Raw genomic sequence first — 18,777 nt, forward strand, 5'->3', positions numbered from 1 at the left:
ACATTCCGCTGCCATCATGGGCCCCGTACCCTTTGGCTCAGTGCTGTGCAGCCCTTCCCTTCGCATATCCCCAACCCCAGCCCCTTTCCCTTAAAGAAATTCCATTTGTCTTTATTCACCGTCTGAGATGGCTGTTTTGCCTGCCTGCCCACCACCGCGTTTAACCTTTCATTCAGTATCTTTAAATACAGATCATCTATTTGAAAACTCCAGTTTATTAAAAGAAATAGCGTCTTTAGCCCAGTCAGTGAAAACTGAACATATGTTGTAAAGATTTGGGGGAAGCCTAAACTTTTAGATGTTTCCTGCCTTCTGACTAAATGCTGCTATAGCTTAAGTTTGGAAATAAGCCAGGAAACTAGACACTTTTTTAAAAGCTCTCTTTTTTTCATAGCTCACTTATAACGTTTGTTTTATCTATTAGTATAAGAGAAAAAAAGAATAAAGTTGATTTCATTCTGTTAGTGTTGGCATTTCTTTGCCCCACACCAAATTCTCCCCCAGAACAAGTGCATTTTTAAAAAAGAAAGAAAAAAGTAAGTAACCTCTTCCAGTTCTCAGAGCTTTGTGTACCATTGAACAAAATGGCCATCATTTAGGGTTGATTTTTTTCACCTGCCCTAAATTTCTAAAGTCACAAAATACCATTTCAGAATTCTTCTATTTAACTGCTTGATGATCCCGGCCACAAAGGAATGAGCACAGTTCGCTCTGCTGTTACAGGTCATAGAGGTGGGGAGGGGCGGGGACCTGCGCTGTCCATGGCGCTTCACAGACAAAAGGCGCCGGCGGCGAGCAGTTCGCCCAGAGAGTGGCAGGTGTCACCTGTTAGCGCTACGGTAACCTGCCCTTAGCGACTCCGTGATTTAGACGGTGCTCTCTGGTAAGCTTTTGATCAATTGACAAAAATAGGGAAAACTACCATCTAGGGATATTGAAAGGAAGGTCATACGGTCAGACGTGTCCCAGATTAGAGCGCCGTGAGAACCAAGCTGCTCTGCGCCGCTTAACGATGGGGTTTTGTGTCCCTAGAAACGGCTGGGAGGTTCGCCTGCTTCGCCGTGAGGGAGGACAGCGAACCCAGCAACTCCAGCAGCGGGAGCGCTGCGCCCCAGCGAAGGTACAGGAAATGCGTGGTGGGCAGGGGCCTTCCTCCCAGGCGCTGCCAGGGGCGCAGAGAGTCATCACCGAGGGCTGCTGGGCCAGAGCGCCGCTCCCCAGGGCACCAACGCTCACTTGAAGTTGCTTGCGCTGTAACTAACAGAGAAGAGGTCCTCAGCGAGGGGTGCTTTGGCCGTGTCTCCCGGGGAAGGCTCGGGGTGCTTGTCTGGGTGGTCATGGGCAGAGCTGGTCGGAAACAGGTCACCACGAAAGGGCCAGCGACAAGCTCCCTCCATTTCGGCTCCTCCTGGGGTCTTGGCCTCCTCCGCCTCCTGAAACACAAAGCTTCTGTGGACCACGCACTTGGGGAGGGGGCGCCGGGACCCCTGGCCCTTGGACCATGCACTTGGGGAGGGGGCGCCGGGACCCCTGGCCCTTGGACCACGCACTTGGGGAGGGGGCGCCGGGACCCCTGGCCCTTGGACCATGCACTTGGGGAGGGGGCGCCGGGACCCCTGGCCCACAGACCATGCACTTGGGGAGGGGGCGCCGGGACCCCTGGCCGGTGGACCATGCACTTGGGGAGGGGGCGACGGGACCCCTGGCCCACAGACCATGCACTTGGGGAGGGGGCGCCGGGACCCCTGGCCCGCGGACTCTGCGAGCCTCCATTTAACAGACTGGGCTTAACGGACAGAACGCCGTCCGTGTGTCACATGGGAACATGAATACCGGTTGATTTTAAAGTGCTTTTAACCGAGATTTGCGTATAATTAGATTAACAGGTTGGTTTTTTGTTGTTATCAATTCACTGTTGTTTTTAACAAATTTTCGTGAGTGGCCGCATGTTGGGAAACACACTGATTTCGCCGACATGAATGATATTACTACAGTGTCTGCAACCACAGCCCAGCATTTAAATGCAGAGCGCTGCTGGTAGACAATGCAGGGAACGGCCAGCTGCCGCAGGCTCCGCACCGGGCATTGCTGCTGTGGTCCGGCCGCAGCCTCCAACCGGACCACCGGCCCGCGGCGCCCAGCGCGGTGCTCGCCTCCTCGGTGACCGGTGGGCGCACGCACTCACCAGGCCCGTTCAGCATAAACTTAAAGTTGCAGCACACAAATAGAAACCTTCTCTGCGAAGTTAAACCTCTTCTACATGATTCTAATGACACAAATGTGTCTACGTACGTAAAAACAGGTGGTAAACTATCGAATTTGTCCATTTTGTAGCATATGAACTGGGAAAACCTATTTTCTCATATAAGGGACTTGGGGCTTTACCGGACACCCCCAAATAGTCTGTTACATCGCGGTTTTACTGTACATACATATTGATAGACCTGTTCTCCATTGTGAATGAAAATATTCTTAAATGCATTTATTCTCCCCTAATTTCACTTTTAAAAGACGTTGCCTGATTCTTATTCTCAGTGTCCTTAATTCATCGCCTCTGCCTCCTGTGGACACTGGTGATCTGTACTCACTCACACATACATTTCTCCTCTCTTTCCCTCCCTCCCTCCCTCTCTTCCTTTAATTGGAAGCAAAATCAAACAAACAGAAAAGTAGGTAAGAGGCATTCACCCATCACCTAATCTTAAAGCATTTTGCCTTACTTAAATTTTTTTTGGCTGACATTTTTTCCGACAAATATTCCAATATGCATTTTTAGAATAGGAACATTTTCCTGTATAACTACAACACCCTTATTATACCTAATAAAAATTAATAATAATTTCCTAATATCCATATTCAAATTTTTCATATTCAAGACTCCCAATTGCCCCCCAAATCTTTTTACAACTAGTTTGTTCAAACTAGTGCCATCCAGTCAGGGACCACACATTGCACTTGACTGTGTTAGCTCGTTACATTTCCTTGAATATAAAAGAGCCCCATCTTTTTTCCATGACCCGCATGTTGGAGAACCTGCTTGATTAAAAGAAGAAAATAGCCTTTGGCAAAACCTCTCTGATACCAAATTCGTCTTTCTGGGTTCATGATGGAATCGCTTCTCTCCATAGTCTATTTTATAGATCCTGAAGGTACTTTCACCGGAGTCTCGGGCTATAAAATTGTGACTCTTTTAACAAATAATAATAGTGGACCTACTTCAGAGAATAGAAGATATTCTGATCATATAAAAAAAATAAATGGCCCTAACCGGTTTGGCTCAGTAGATAAAGCATTGGCCTGCGGACTGAAGGGTCCCAGGTTCGAGTCCGGTCAAGGGCATGTACCTTGGTTGCGGGCACATCCCCAGTAGGGGGCGTGCAGGAGGCAGCTGATCGATGTTTCTCTCTCATCGATGTTTCTGACTCTCTATCCCTCTCCCTTCCTCTCTGTAAAAAATCAATAAAAATATATATTTTTAACAAAATCATCCTATCTTTCAATCCTGATAAACTTGAAAACTAGAAAAACAAAATCACACTATTAAAACTGGATTCATGGTCCCAATAACTAAATGAGAGGAACTGAATAGTTTTGTCAAAACATCGGGCCTATCTTTTTAAAAGCAATATTAGAACCTGGCTGGTAGCTCAGTTGGTTAGAGTGTCATCCCGACCCCGAGGTTTCAGGCTCATCCCCAGTCAGGACACATTCAAAGGTCAACCAATGAGGCATAAATGAGTAGGACACACACCGATCTCTCTCTCTCTCTCTCTCTCTCTCTCTCTCTCTCTCTCTCAAACCAATCAATAAAAATATATTTATTTACATGTTGAAAGTTAATTTGTTATTCTTAAATAAAGAATTCTCGGAGAAACTAAGATGGCGGCATAGATAAACACCGGGAAATAGTCGCCCCACACAACAATTGAAAATTAGCCCAAAGGACGGAGCAAACATCGTCCAAAACAACAGGAAGGCTGGCTGAGTGTAATTTCTACAACTAGAAGAAAAGAAAAGCACGCTGAGAGCCAGAGGAGCTGCGGAGGCTGAGTGCAGAGGTACGGTGGCGGCTCGCGCGCGCACGGAAAGGGGGTGGCACCTGAGGACGCGGCTGTCTTTTTGAATCACAAGCTCCCGACTGCTCTGATCTCCGGCTCCGGGAAGTCTCTGGGGACCCAGGTCTCATACGGGGAGAGGCTGCTCTCTCAGGCGGCAGCGGGCGAACTTGGGGGCAGATTTCCCTCGGAGGTGCTTGCAGCCATTGCCGGGACACTGAGACGCGCGACTCCAGGCGCGGAGAATCAGCCATTGCTTCTTTCTACGCCCTTTGACTCCCTGAGACCCCGCCCCACCCGGGCTGCAGCAGAGGCTTTTGCATGTGAATGCCCCAGAACTTTGCAACCTGATAATTACCTAACTGCAGCCGGGCCAGCCAGACCCGGAACTTCCAAGAGAAGGCCCAAGGCCCCGCAGCGGCTTGCATTGCTTCACAGCTGAGCCTCTTCGTGGCCCGGCTGTGAGGCCTCAGGCAGGGGCTGAATTAGCACCTCCTTAGATCCAGGAGCCACTGTACCCCGTGGTCAGAGGGGGACCACATTCTCCCACTTCAGACACAGCTGCTTCCCACAGCCAATTGGCCTGGAGGTCAATTCCTCCCAGTGATCCTACAACAAGCGAGGCACCAAGAGTGCACCAAGAGTGTCCACCCCAGGTAACTGGGGAGGCTGAGCCACTGGGCCCTACAGGACACCTGGCGCGCAGGCCACTCTATCAACACAGGGAAGCAGCCAAAATGCAGAGACAAAGAAACAGGTCACAATTGGCAGAAACGGAGGAGGCCAGACGACTGGATATAGAGTTCAAGGCCACGTTTATAAGGTTTGTCAAGAATTTTATGGAAACCGCCGATAAATTTAATGAATCCCTCAAGGAGTATGGTGAGACCATGGAGGTCATGAAAAAGGACCAATTAGAAATTATGCATACACTGACTGAAATAAAGAATACTTTACAGAGCTCCAACAGCAGACAAGAGGATCCCAAGAATCAAGTCAAAGATTTGAAATGCAAAGAAACAAAAAATACCCAACCGAAAAAGAAAAAAGAAAAGAGATTCAAAAAATATGAAGATAGTGTAAGGAACCTCTGGGACAACTTCAAGCGTACCAACATCAGAATTATAGGGGTACCAGAAGGAGAGAGAGGGCAAGATATTGAAAACCTTTTTGAAGAAATAATGACAGAAAACTTCCCCCACCTGGTGAAAGAAATGGACTTACAAGTCCAGGAAGCGCAGAGAACCCCAAACAAAAGGAATCCAAAGAGGACCACACCAAGACACATCATAATTAAAATGCCAAGAGCAAAAGATAAAGAGAGAATCTTAAAAGCAGCAAGAGAAAGACAGTCAGTTACCTACAAGGGAGTACCCATCCGACTGTCAGCTGATTTCTCAACAGAAACCATGCAGGCCAGAAGAGAGTGGCAAGAAATATTCAAAGAGATGAATAGCAAGAACCTGCAACCAAGATTACTTTATCCAGCAAAGCTATCATTCAGAATGGAAGGTCAGATAAAGAGCTTCACGGATAAGAAAAAGCTAAAGGAGTTCATCACCACCAAACCAGCATTATATGAAATGCTGAAAGGTATTCTTTAAGAAGAGGAAGAAGAAAAGGGAACTCTTACCATTTGCCACAGCATGGATGGAACTGGAGAGCGGATAAATACCACAAGATCTCACTTATTTGTGGAATATAATGAACAACATAAACTGATGAACAAGGACTGATCCAGAGACGGAGAGGCATTGATTGGACTGTCGGGCCTTGGAGGGAAGGTAGGGGAGGGTGGGGGCAAGGGGGAAAGATCAACCAAAGGACTTATATGCAAGCATATAGGCCTAACCAATGGACACGGACAACGAGGGGGTGAGGGGGTGAGCGGGGAGAGGGGGGGTAGAGGGTACACATATGTAATATCTTAATCAATAAAAAATATTAAAAAAAAAAAAAAGAATTCTCAAATCTTAGAATTCTCTCAGTTTAACCGCCTAGCTTCCTAAGACTTTGCACAAATCACACCCAGAGGAGAAGCCGTCCGTAACGCAGACTTTGACCTCCACTTCGCCATATCATCGGGGAGACCCACATTCGAGACGAGCCGGACAGGAGAGCTGAGGAAAGAAGGGGACCATCTGCGACCTCACCGTTGAGGAACGTTAGTCGGTGTCTTCTAGGTAAACCGCGACCTTCTTCTCTTGGTTGAGTCTTTCTTCTTCTTTTCTGTAAGAAAGAAGCAGAAACCAATGTCAAGCCAACAAGACCAGAGCAAGGGAGGCGAGTCTTAGATAGCTTAGGCCAGGCATCCTTCCCCACATTCTAGCGAGAATTACATGCACCTGGATATAGAGCCCAGCTTCCGGAGAGCCAGGGCACCAGTGCCGTCTCACCTCTCACACCCAGTGCCTTCCCATGACCCTGGGTGTCTGAACCCAGACACTTCCCAGAATATTTGTAGAAGGGAGCCGTACAATTAGGGAACTCCAGGGATTTAAAGCAGACACTTTAGTTTACTGTTGGTATCTTACCTCTAATTCTACTCCTTATTCAAAATAGAAAAAGGTTGAGGGGAGGGAAGGAGGTGAAAGAATTAAGTACAAATTGGTAGTTACAAAATAATCAAGGGGGTGTGATGTAGAGCATAGAGAATACAGTCAATGACTACGTACGGGGCCAGGTGGGTCCTGCCTATCGAGGGGAACACCATGTGAAGTATAAGATTGTCTAACTCTAGCCACTACATTGTACACCTGAAACCAATACAAAATAATATTGACAGTAAATTGTATTTGAAAAATTTTAAAAAGACAGAAAAAGTTCTGTGTTAACCTAGAAGACATCTTTATTCATTACTAGTATATTCAGTTTAACCCCTAGAGCGCTGGGGAGCGCGATCTTGCTCCTCCTGTCTTTCGCCAAAAGTGCCGGGAGCGCTGTCACGCCCCTCCTGCAGTGTCACTATTAGATGCTAGCAGTTCACGCTTTATGTGGAAAAAAAAATTTTAAACTTTAACTCAAAATGCCTTGGCAATTTTAGCACAGCTCCTAGGATATTGGTTGGTACTCGAAGAGTTAAACCAGAACCTCAGAGGTGAGTTTGTTAAGCTCCTTAAAATCAATTCTATTTATTTCAGTAAATATTTCTCAAGGAAAAGAAGCAAATGGTGCTGGGAGTACCAAAACACTGCAACCTGTGCAAAGGAATGAATTTGGACTCCTACTTCACACCACCTACAAAAATTAACTCAAAATTAATCAAAGGCCTAAATGTAAGAACTAAAACTGTAAAACTCTTAGAAGAAACCATAAGCACAAATCTTCATCATGTTGGGTTAAGCAATGGTATCTTAGATACAACACCAATAACATAAGCAACTAAAGAAAAAAATTGATAAATTGGACTTCATCAAAATTTTAAACTTTTGTGCCTCAAAAGACACTGTGAAGAAAGTGCAAAGACAACCCACAGAATGAGAGAAAATCATTGCAATCATACATCTAATAAAGCACTTTTAGATATTCTAAAATATATAAGGAGCTCTTACAGCTCAACAATAAAAAGACAACCCAATTTTTAAACAGGCAAAACATTTGAATAGATATATCTCCAAAAAGATATACAAATGGCCAATAAATACATGGAAAGATGTTCAGCATCACTAGTCATTAGGAAAATACAAATCAAAACCTCAATGAGCCCTGACCAGGTATCTCAGTTAGTTAGAGCATCTTCCCTATACACCAAGGTCGGCAGTTCGAGCCCCAGTCAGGACACATACAAAAGCAACCAATGAATGCATAAATAAGTGGAACAACAAATCTCTCTCTCTTCTTCTCTCTCTCACTCAAATCAATAAGTAAAAAATTTTAAAAACCACCTCAATCAGAAGCCACTTGACATCCACTATGGCTATAATCAAAAGGACAGACAATAATAAGTGTTGTCAATGATGTGAACAAACTGAAATCCTCATACATTGCTGGTGGGATGTAACATGGTGCATCTGTTTTGGAAAATAGTCTGGGAATACCTGGAAAAGGTAAACATAGAATTACCAAGTATTTTAGCAATTTCACTCCTAGGTATATACCCAGAAGAATTGAAAACATATGTCTAGGCAGGAGTGGCCAGGGAAAGGTCAATGGGGGGAAAGGGAGTCATATGTAGTACTTTCAACAATAAAGAATTTAAATTTTTTAAAAAAGAAAACATGTCTACACACAAATTTATAGACATATGTTGATAGCAGCATCAGTCATAGTAGCCAAAAAGTAGAAAAAACCTAAATGTCCATCAATTAAATGGATAAACAAAATGTGATATATACACAGAGTGGAATGAAGTGCTACTACATGTATAACATGGATGAGCTTTGAAAACCCTATAATAAGTCAAAGAATCCAGACACAAAGGCCACATATTGTATGATTCTATTTATAGGAAACGTCCCAAACAGGCCAATCCACGGAGACAGAGAGCAGAGTAGGCAGGGGTCGGTGAGAGGGGGATGGAGTGAGTGACAGCAAGAGGGTGTGGGGTGTCTTTTGTGAATGATGAATATATTCTGGAATTAGTGGTGACTATGGAATATTAAAAGGGTGAATTTTATAGTGTGTAAATTTTATCTCAATAAGAAAATATTTATTGAGCGCCTAACAGCAGACTGGCTGACTTCCCTAGGTACTGATTCACAGTGACCTTCTGCCCGCCCAGTGGTTCTTAGAAATGTATGCTTTACATTAAAGGTAAGGAGTATTCTTTTTTTTTTCCTTTTTTCTGTTTTGGTTAATCCTCACCCAAGGGTATTTTTTTCATTGATTTTTTAGAGAGAGTGGAAGCGAGTGAGGGAGGGGAAGAGAGAGAGAAAAACAACAACAAGGGTCTGAGAGAGACACATCAATTAGTTGCCTCCCGCAAGTGCACCGACCAGGGCCAGGGATTGAACCTGCAACCCAGGTACATACTCTTGACTGGGAACTGAACGCTGGACCCTTAGGTGCACAGGGCAATACTGTAACCACTGAGCACACTGGCCAGGGCAGGAGTGCGCTAAAAAAGCTTTGTCTAACAGATATGAGTTTCTTATACAATATTGTATTAGTTTCAGGTGCACACCCCAGTTAGACATTATGTAACTTGCTAAGTGATCCTCCCGATAAGCCTCATACCCATCTGATGGAACAGATTTCAATATCAAATCCTCCATCATAAAGAAAGGCCGTCATGAAATCTGTAAAACCAAGAGCCTTTTGTACAGTCCCTAATCCACCCCAATGTGCTCATCCTGTGAACCTGAGCCCTTCCTGTAAGATGCACTCAAAGGGCAGAGCGCCGCTCCCCAGGGACTAGCCTCCCGTAAGCGCCAGGTGCCGCCCTAAGGGAGAGGAGGAGATGGCGCGGGCTCCCAGCCTTACGGTGTGATCTCCACCACCTTGTGGGCCCTCGCGGCCCACCGCCGTTTGCGGAAATGCTGGAAGAGGACCACCCCGATCACTATGATGACCATCAGGGCGCAGGCGGAGCCGATGGCCAGGGCCAGGAAGTAGATCTCGGAGAAGCGCACTGGGGAGAGAAAAACGGTCCAGTTAGGGTTCTCGAACAGCGGAGGATTGTGATGGCAGCTAAAGGTACAATAGGGATGCAATTTTTAAAATTTTTTATTGATTTCAGAGAGGAAGGGAGAGGGAGTGAGAGATAGAAACATCAATGATGAGAGAGAATCATTGACTGGCTGCCTCCTACATGACCCCTACTGGGGATGAAGCCACAACCCGGGCATGTGCCCTTGACCAGAATCAGACCATGACCTCTTGGTTCAGAGGTCAACGCTCAACCACTGAGCCACGCCAGCAGACGGGATGTACTTTTGTCATTAAGTGGAATCGTTCACCTACCGTGTTACCTGGTAAACTCTAGTAGCACAGGAAAGCCGACATTCTCCTTTGGTGGCTCTCAGACTGTGTCCCAGGAGGACTAGCAACAGAACTTTGAAACACAAATGACCAGGCCCCGCCCCAGACCTACTGAATTGCAGGTGGGGCTGGCCGTTCGCTCTGACAGTCCCTGCAGGTGGTGATGCCCACTAACCTGTGAGCACCACTGGGCCGGTTGGGTAAGATTATTGCTGACCTAGTCCCATCAAGGGCCCAAACCTTTCTCCCTCGGTCCCTCTGCCATTCAGTGAGCCGTTTATTCAGATGTGTGAAGGGCCTACCATGTTCCAGGCACTGACGGAAACACCAAGCCAGAAACTGACATCACCTTCAAGGAACTCACACCCTGGGGAGACAGGTGGGTAAATCAGTGACCACACTCGTGCATCGCTAACAACAGGCCGCTTTCTGAGAGCGGCCTCGGTAGGCAATGCTGTCACTGTGCAGACATCCTAGGGCGCCTTACACACCTCGCTGTCTGCGCAGCCCCCTGCTGCCAGGCTGCAGCCCTGGCCGGCACCTCACTGTCCGAATGCCGTAGGCAGTTGTAACGTAGTGGTATTGTGCATAGAAACACATCTACACATGGAAAAGGTACAGTGAAAACGTGCTATAAAAGCCCGGCCGGCGTGGCTCCATGGTTGAACATCAACCTATGAACCAGGAGGTCACGTCTCGATTCTGTCTGGGTTGCGGGCTCTGAGCCCCAGGAGACGGAGCACAGGAGGCAGCCGATCAATGACTCTCTCATCATTGATGTTTCTCTCTCTCTTTCCCTCTCCCTTCCTCTCTGAAATCAATAAAAATATTTTTTAAAAAAAAATGTTTTAAAAGAATAGTTTATTGAATTTTAGAGCGAGAGAGGAGGGAGAGGGAAAACCATCGATTGGAGAGTGCAGCATCAAGCGGCTGCCTCCTGCACGCCCACCACCAGGGGTCAAGCCCGCAACCTGGGTACCTGCCCTGACTCGGAATCACCCGGGAGACCCTTGATGCCCGGGACCCGGCCACCGGGCAGGCCTACGTTTTAAGGAGCTTATTGAGGCTGCAGAGGCTCCTGCTAAGCTTCCCGTGCGTTTTCCTGAGGCCTTATTCTTGCCCGGCAGTTTCCTTCCTTTGCCTCCTCTGCAGCCGTGCCCGCTGTGCCAATTCAGCCCCTCCCCGTCCGTCCGTCCCTCGGGAGCCAGGCCAGGCGCTCCAGGTGGCTCTCATCACGCTGCGGCTAACGTTCCCCATCGCAACCACATCCCTGCTCCTCACCACCTCTGAGCTGTGGTGTGAACGGCTGCAGCGCCATGGGGGCAGGCATTTTCCGGCTCTGTGGTCACTGTGTGGCCGCCACTGCACATGTGGTCCATTGTGACCGAAGCATCATCGTGTGGCACAGGGCTGACAGGCTAGCGGGCGAACGGTGCAAGAGGGACCCCACAGGTCAGGGTCCCTAAACCAGGGACCTTGCGCCTGTGACGTCTGGGTCTCTGTCTTTCTTTTTTTTCTTTCTTTTAATCCTCACCCAGGGTATTTTTCCATTGATTTTTAGAGAGAGGGAAAGACAGAAAGAAATACCAGTGTGAGAGAAACACATCGATCCTAGGCTGGAATCGAACCAGAGACCCTTTGGTCCGCAAGCCAACGCTGTATCCACTGAGCTAAACCATCTAGGGCTTAATTTCTGATTTAAAATTCAATAAACCCTCAGAACCAGCAAGGACAGTAGAGATGTCTAGCTCGGGGGCTCCCAGCCTGGAGTCCACGGCTCACTGTGTGTGTGCATTCTCTGTGGACGCAGGGCCATGGCTCACCGTGTGTGTGCATTCTCTGTGGACACAAGGCCACGGCTCACTGTGTGTGTGCATTCTCTGTGGACGCAGGGCCACGGCTCACCGTGTGTGTGCATTCTCTGTGGACACAAGGCCACGGCTCACTGTGTGTGCGCATTCTCTGTGGACACAGGGCCACGGCTCACTGTGTGTGTGCATTCTCTGTGGACACAGGGCCACGGCTCACTGTGTGTGTGCATTCTCTGTGGACACAGGGCCACGGCTCACCGTGTGTGTGCATTCTCTGTGGGACGGAGGGCCACGGCTCACCGTGTGTGCGCATTCTCTGTGGACGCAGGGCCACGGCTCACTGTGTGTGCGCATTCTCTGTGGACGCAGGGCCACGGCTCACTGTGTGTGCACATTCTCTGTGGACGCAGGGCCACAGCTCACTGTGTGTGTGCATTCTCTGTGGGACACAGGGCTACAGCTCACTATGTATGCGCATTCTCTGTGGACGCAGGGCCACGGCTCACTGTGTCTGCGCATACTCTGTGGACGCAGAGCCACGGCTCACCGTGTGTGTGCATTCTCTGTGGACGCAGGGCCACGGCTCACCGTGTGTGCGCATTCTCTGTGGACACAAGGCCACGGCTCACTGTGTGTGCGCATTCTCTGTGGACGCAGGGCCACGGCTCACTGTGTGTGTGCGCATTCTCTGTGGGACGCAGGGCCACGGCTCACTGTGTGTGTGCATTCTCTGTGGACGCAGGGCCACGGCTCACTGTGTGTGTGCATTCTCTGTGGACGCAGGGCCACGGCTCACTGTGTGTGCACATTCTCTGTGGACGCAGGGCCACAGCTTACTGTGTGTGTGCATTCTCTGTGGGACACAGGGCCACAGCTCACTATGTGTGCGCATTCTCTGTGGACGCAGGGTCATGGCTCACTGTGTATGTGCATTCTCTGTGGGACGCAGGGCCATGGCTCACTGTGTGTGTGCATTCTCTGTGTTCACAAGGCCACGGCTCACTGTGTGTGCGCATTCTCTGTGGACGCAGGGCCACGGCTCACTGTGTGTGCGCATTCTCTGTGGACGCAGGGCCACGGCTCACTGTGTGTGCGCATTCTCTGTGGACGCAGGGCCACGGCTCACTGTGTGTGCGCATTCTCTGTGGACGCAGGGCCACGGCTCACTGTGTGTGTGCATTCTGTGGACACAAGGCCACGGCTTTTGTTAGATCTCAGAGCAGTGATGCCGTATGCTTAAGAACCATGTGTCTTGTCTAATCTGTTCGGTTTGCAGAGGAAGAAACTGAGGTCCTAGGATAGGATATCGCTCCATTCAGCCCTCAGATTGCTTCTCCAGCCGCACAGCTCTCTCCTGACAGGGCCTGGAGGCCGGGGCTGGGCGGGAAGGAGGAAATCACGCCACTTTACAGGCAGTGATACTGTGTTAGTTCGGAGCACACAGCAGAGAAAGCTCGGTTAAATACCAGCTCCCCCACTTACTACCTGTGCGATTGGGGTAATTAACTTCCTTGAGCATCCATTTCCGCCATGTATAAAATAGACATAACAATACCCATTTCTTGAGTTCTTACTAAAAATAAAATTGTTCATTTAAATTGTTCCCGGCTGTGCCTCCACGTAATAAACACTCAGCATACAGTAACTACTATAATTTTCAGTATGATTAAGAGTTTGGAGACTTTTTACATTTGTTATCTCATTTTATCCTCACCCTAATCCAGGGGTGGGCAACCTCTGGCACGCGTGCCAAACATGGCATGCCAGTAACTTTTACTGGCTCACGAATCCCTCTCTTATAATCTTCCATTTACAATTGTGAATCTTTGTTCTCAGTGATGAATTTTGTTAAGTCTCATAGTAGGAGTAGCCTGACAGATGAAAGTAGTAGCTTGTGCATATCTCTGAAGGTCACGAAATATAAACCTGATGTAAAATCTCTGTCATCAGTGATGCAAAAATCCCACTGATAATATCAAACGGAGTCATAAAGTTTTCTGTCGGACTATCAGTGTACATGTATACATTAAAAAATAAATGTATTTTTCATCATCATATACTGTGTTTTTGTTGCTCGAATGAATTTTATTATTTCTTCAAGGTTCTTCACATACGTACACCTTAAGAGATATCAAGTAAGGCCCTGACCGGTTTGGCTCAGTGGATAGAGCGTCAGCCTGCGGACTCAAGGGTCCCAGGTTCGATTCCGGTCAAGGGCATGTACCTCGGTTGCGGGCGCATCCCCAGTGGGGAGTGTGCAGGAGGGAGCTGATGGATGTTTCTCTCTCATCCATGTTTTTAGCTCTCTGTCCCTCTCTCTTCCTCTCTGTAAAAAATCAATAAAATATATTTTTTTAAAAAAAAGAGCTATCAAGTAGGCATAACATGTTCTCAAAAAATTAGGGTTGGCACGCAGAAGAATTTTGAGTCAGAGATTTTGCTGGTTTTGGCACACACTCACAAAAAGTTTGCCCACCCCTGCCCTAATCCTCGCTCTATTGTTCTCACTTGCCTGGAGGGAAATGATTCATCTACAGCTGCAGTGCCGCGGTCTTTGCTCTGTTACCCGGCACCGCTGGCCGGGCTGGGTCATGGGACGCAGTCAACGCGCAGACGATGCCACGCCGTGGTTGGGAGCATCATTCTGGAGCCAAAGATGCCCCACCCACCAGCTCCGTGTCTGTGGACAAGCGACTTCGCCTCTGTGAGCCTCAGTGTCCTCATTAGTAAAATGGGGGTGGGGGGACACCAAGGGCACAATGAACTGACGGGATACGTGAAGATTAAATACATGTGCAAAGCCCCGACACCATTCGGTAAAAAAGGGCCCCTGATGGGCGTCTGCGGCGAGGTGGGCTGTGAGGACCAGGAGGCAGCGCCTCCAGCACCAGCACGGATGGCAGGGGCCCAGCAGGCACTCGCTCACCTCCTGGGCGGAAGTGGCCTAACGAACAGACCATGGCTACCCTTTACCAGGGAGTTGCTTCCTCTCCCTCCTCGGTCTCACGCCATTTTTGTAACAGCTACCTTGGATCCCTTGCTTTCCTTTCTGTTTCTCCCCACAAACAAAGCCTTTCTCTTTCACCCCAGGATTCCTCACTCTCCCTCCGTAGCTTCCAGATTGAAAGGGTTCATCCTTCTCTCTACACTTTCAGCCACCACAAAAGATGGCCCCTTTCTTTTCCTTTCTTTTTAATTATTTTTATTTTCTTTATTTTTATCGATTTCAGAGAGAGGAAGGGAGAGGGAGAGAGAGAGAGAGAAACATCAATGATGAGAGAGAATCATTGATCAGCTGCCTCCTACAGGCCCCACACTGAAGATCGAGCCCACATCCCGGGCATGCACTCTTGACCGGAATCCAACCTGGGAGCCTTTAGTTCGCAGGCCAACGCTCTATCCACTGAGCCACACCGGCTAGGGCTGCCCTCTCTTTTCTACAAGCTCCCAGGCTTCCCCAAACCCTTCCCCAGCAGCACCTACCGGTCTGCACGACGCTGAGCCGGATCTCCCCGACGAGCCCGTCCACGTCGGGCGGGTTCTTCACCTGGCAGGTGTACGTCCCGTTGTCGTCGAACCGCAGCTTCCAGAGCATGATGGAGGCGTCATACCGCTCAGGGTTCCCGTCCCAGACCACCCGGTCCTTGAACCGTCCGCTCATGGGTTTGAAGGGGTCCATGTGGTAGTAGAAAACCTGGGAAGGAGAAATGGCAAAGGTCTTCCTCAGGGCCAGGGCTGGGGGGTGTGGGGGGAGCAGAAGAGACCCCGCCAGCCTAGCGGCCGGCAGTGCTCAGCAGGAGCTCCCGGCTCTCCCTGCCAGCGGCCTCTGTCCCGGGAACTGCTTCCCAGCCCTGCCTTGTGCTCGTTGCTAAAACTCTAATAAATACCCTGGCCGGTGTGGCTCAGTGGATGGAGCATTGGCCTGCAGACCGAAGGGTCCCAGGTTCGATTCCCGGTCAGGGCACACGCCTGGGTTGCAGGCTCCATCCCCAGTGTGGGGTGTGCAGGAGGCAGCTGATCCATGATTCTCTCTCATTTTTTACAGAGAGGAAGGGAGAGAGATAGAGAGTTAGAAACATCGATGAGAGAGAAACATCAATCAGCTGCCTCCTGCACACCCCCCACTGGGATGTGCCCACAACCCAGGTACATGCCCTTGACCGGAATCGAACCTGAGACCCTTCAGTCCACAGGCCGACGCTCTATCCACTGAGCCAAACCGGTTTCGGCAATTCTCTCTTCTTTTGATGCTTCTATCTCTCTCTCCCTCTCCCTCTCTGAAATCAATAAAAATATATTAAAAAATAAAGAAATGGACAGACACAGGAAGGGCCAGGAGAAACAGACCGGCTTGTTTTCCTAACCCAGATCCCCGAGAAAATGAGCCCGTCGCTTACAAACTGCTCAGAGCCCCCATCCCGGGGGCGGAAATTCCAGGTCACGGTCAGAGCGTCGCCCACGGGCGCGAAGCTGGAGAAAGTGCACTTCAGCCGGACGTCCGTGCCGTTCACCGCCTCCAGCACCCGGGACGTGTAAATTTCCACGGCGGCGGCGGGCCCGAGAGCTGCGGCGAAGAGGAGGAGGAAGGGTCAACAGGCCGGAGCCGAGAGCCGCTGCCCCCGCCAAAGCCCGTGTGAGCGCCTCCCCAGCGTTCTCCAGCCGCCTGCCTGCGGGCGTGCCACCCGCTTCAAACTGTCAGGAGAACCTCAGCCATCGGCAAATCAAAAGGAAGGCAGAAACCCAGAAGTCTACACGGATCCGAACACTCCTTGGGCGAGGGTTCGAGCGCAGCGGTGCGTGCTGCGTGTGACGGTCCCTGGGCAGGGAGTCGTCCAGAGGGGCCCTTGCTATGTCTTCTGCAGAAATTAAGTTCAAGGCCAGACGGTTCGTGCTGGCCGGGCCCCTGACGCTCCACACCCGCGGCCTCCTCGGCATGACTGTCCCGCTCAGACCACCTGGCCTCTCCCCGCGCAGTGCGGCTCCCCGGCGCTGCCCCGGGCTCCCCGGGCCCAGACCCCACCCCCAGGGGGCCCGCCCAAGCCCCGCCTGAGAGGAGGCGAAGCAGCGGCAGGAAAATGGTTGGTAACCTGAGATTTGAAAACCCTCTCTGTGCCCGGCTGGCAGCCGAGTCTCACCGAAACCTGTTTGTCCAAAAGCAGTTCCTCCAAGCACCCACTGACTCCGGTTTCAGTAAAGTCCACCCCAAGCGGCTGCCACTGCGGCTCGGGCTCCAGAGGAAAACTCTGGCTCCTTCCTGGACAATTCTCTCCCTTCTCGGGCTGGGCGGTGAGGGGGTTGCTGCGGGAGCCCCCCGCCCCTTTACCACCCCCCCCCCCCCACCCCGCTCCCCCGCTCCCCGGCCCTTACCTGTGAGCTGTATGCCCAGCAGGAGCAGCGCCGCGCGCGGGAGGCTCCGGCCATACATGAGGAAGCCCAGCCCTGGCCCCCAGGCCAGACGGGCAGACGGAGGGCTGCAGCCCCCTGCCAGGCCACTCCCGAGCGGGCACCTGCGTTGTCCGGAGCGCGGCAGCCCCTCACCTGTGGGAACCCGAGCGCCCGCGCCTGTGACTCATCCCTGCTCCGCGGGCGCACTTTGCTGGAATGAAAGGTGGGGCCTCGGCTCCCAGCGCCTCCCCCCTGCCTCCTCCCTCCGCCCTCTGCCCTGAGCGAGTCTGCACAGAGCCCACAGCCGCAGCCTCGCTCTCCTGCTCGGCTCCTCTGGGCGCTGGCCTCCGGGTGGCTCGGAAGCGGCGGGGAGGTGGTGCCAGGCTGCCGCGTCCCCGCCGCCCTGGCCTTGGCCCCTGCACACGCTTTTTACAAACAGGCTGCAGGCCCGCCTGGGAAGGGAGTGTTGAAACTGCCTCGCAGGGATTGGCCCCCGGAAGCACCTCCCTGCTCAGCACTGTCTGCGGGCAAAGTTCTGCAGTGCGCGCCCTCGGCCTGAGTCACATGTGCCCATGCGGGTTCTGAGCCTTTGCGAGCCCGTAGCTTCCCCGAGACCCACCTGAGATATACTGGCCAAAGCAACCTTCATGTCTAATGACCCTCCCGCTTTGCAGCTTTTAAAGACCATCGGGATGGCATCCCTGCCCGGCTCCCATCCCCACGCAGCCCGCAAAGCGCTTTTTCGCCTGTTAGCGCATCTTCGCGATCCTCCCGCCGTGTTCCCACCCCACCTGCGAGGGTGTTCCCACCCCACCTGCAAGGGTGTTCCCACCCCACCTGCAAGGGTGTTCCCACCCCACCTGCGAGGGTGTTCCCACCCCACCTGCAAGGACTCGAAGAGCCCAGAGGAGGTAAATGTTTTGCCCAAAGTTGCACAGCCAATAGGTAGCAAACCTGGAACTGTTCGGAGTCTTAAACCTAGTGCTCTTTTTACAAAATAACAGGCGTGTGAACAACCAACACAGGGGACTTTCAGGAAAAGCCTTCAAAGTACGTCACTGACTTGGGCCTCCCAGTCCACGGGCCCCTTTCAGGGCGGCCCCGTGGGAGGAAGCGCAGGTAGAGGAATTCCGATGCGCCAAGGCCTCCCTCTCCAGAAGGAGGTCGGTGACCCGCGGACGAACTGCCCTGGCAAATGCGTTAGTGATTCTGAAAATTCTGCCAGTTAAATCCTGGGACAGAGACATGGCCAGGGGCTGGAGGCAGGGGCAGTCGGACTGGAAACGCTAAAACATGGGGAAGAAAAGAGAAAACTCTACCGAGAGAGGAAGATTACAAAAGTGAAGAACAAGAAAAGCAAAAGAGGAAAGAAAAACGGGGCGAAAATACAGTCACGGAGAAGGAAGAAAGGAAAGAAAACAGAAGTCTGTGTGGAGCTGAGCCTCACACCAGGCTGCCGGGAGGCAGGGCCCGCACCCAGCAGGACGCGGGGAGCATTTCTGAAAACAGTGTGTGTGGGGCTCCTTTGTCAGCTCCCAGGTCTGTGATCAACCTAAAATCAGGGTGCGGGGGCCTTTGAAACAGCGAGAGGACAAAAGAGAGCTTTT

General features: G+C 50.7%; 1 protein-coding gene across 1 annotated transcript; it reads right to left on the reverse strand.

The window, feature by feature from the left end:
• Nucleotides 1–202: 202 nt before the first annotated feature.
• Nucleotides 203–17,607, reverse strand: MPZL2 (myelin protein zero like 2). Its single transcript, XM_081098549.1, has 6 exons — nucleotides 17,153–17,607; nucleotides 16,183–16,349; nucleotides 15,269–15,479; nucleotides 9,477–9,624; nucleotides 6,209–6,284; nucleotides 203–1,433 (listed from the first exon to the last, which is right to left on the reverse strand). The coding sequence occupies exons 1-5, from the start codon at nucleotides 17,208–17,210 to the stop codon at nucleotides 6,221–6,223; spliced, it is 648 nt and encodes a 215-aa protein (XP_080954675.1). The 5' UTR covers nucleotides 17,211–17,607; the 3' UTR covers nucleotides 203–1,433; nucleotides 6,209–6,220.
• Between the last annotated feature and the right edge of the window lie 1,170 nt (nucleotides 17,608–18,777).

The sequence above is a fragment of the Myotis nattereri genome, assembly GCF_964212035.1.
Source record: "Myotis nattereri genome assembly, chromosome: 9".
Classification (NCBI taxonomy): Eukaryota; Metazoa; Chordata; class Mammalia; order Chiroptera; family Vespertilionidae; genus Myotis; species Myotis nattereri.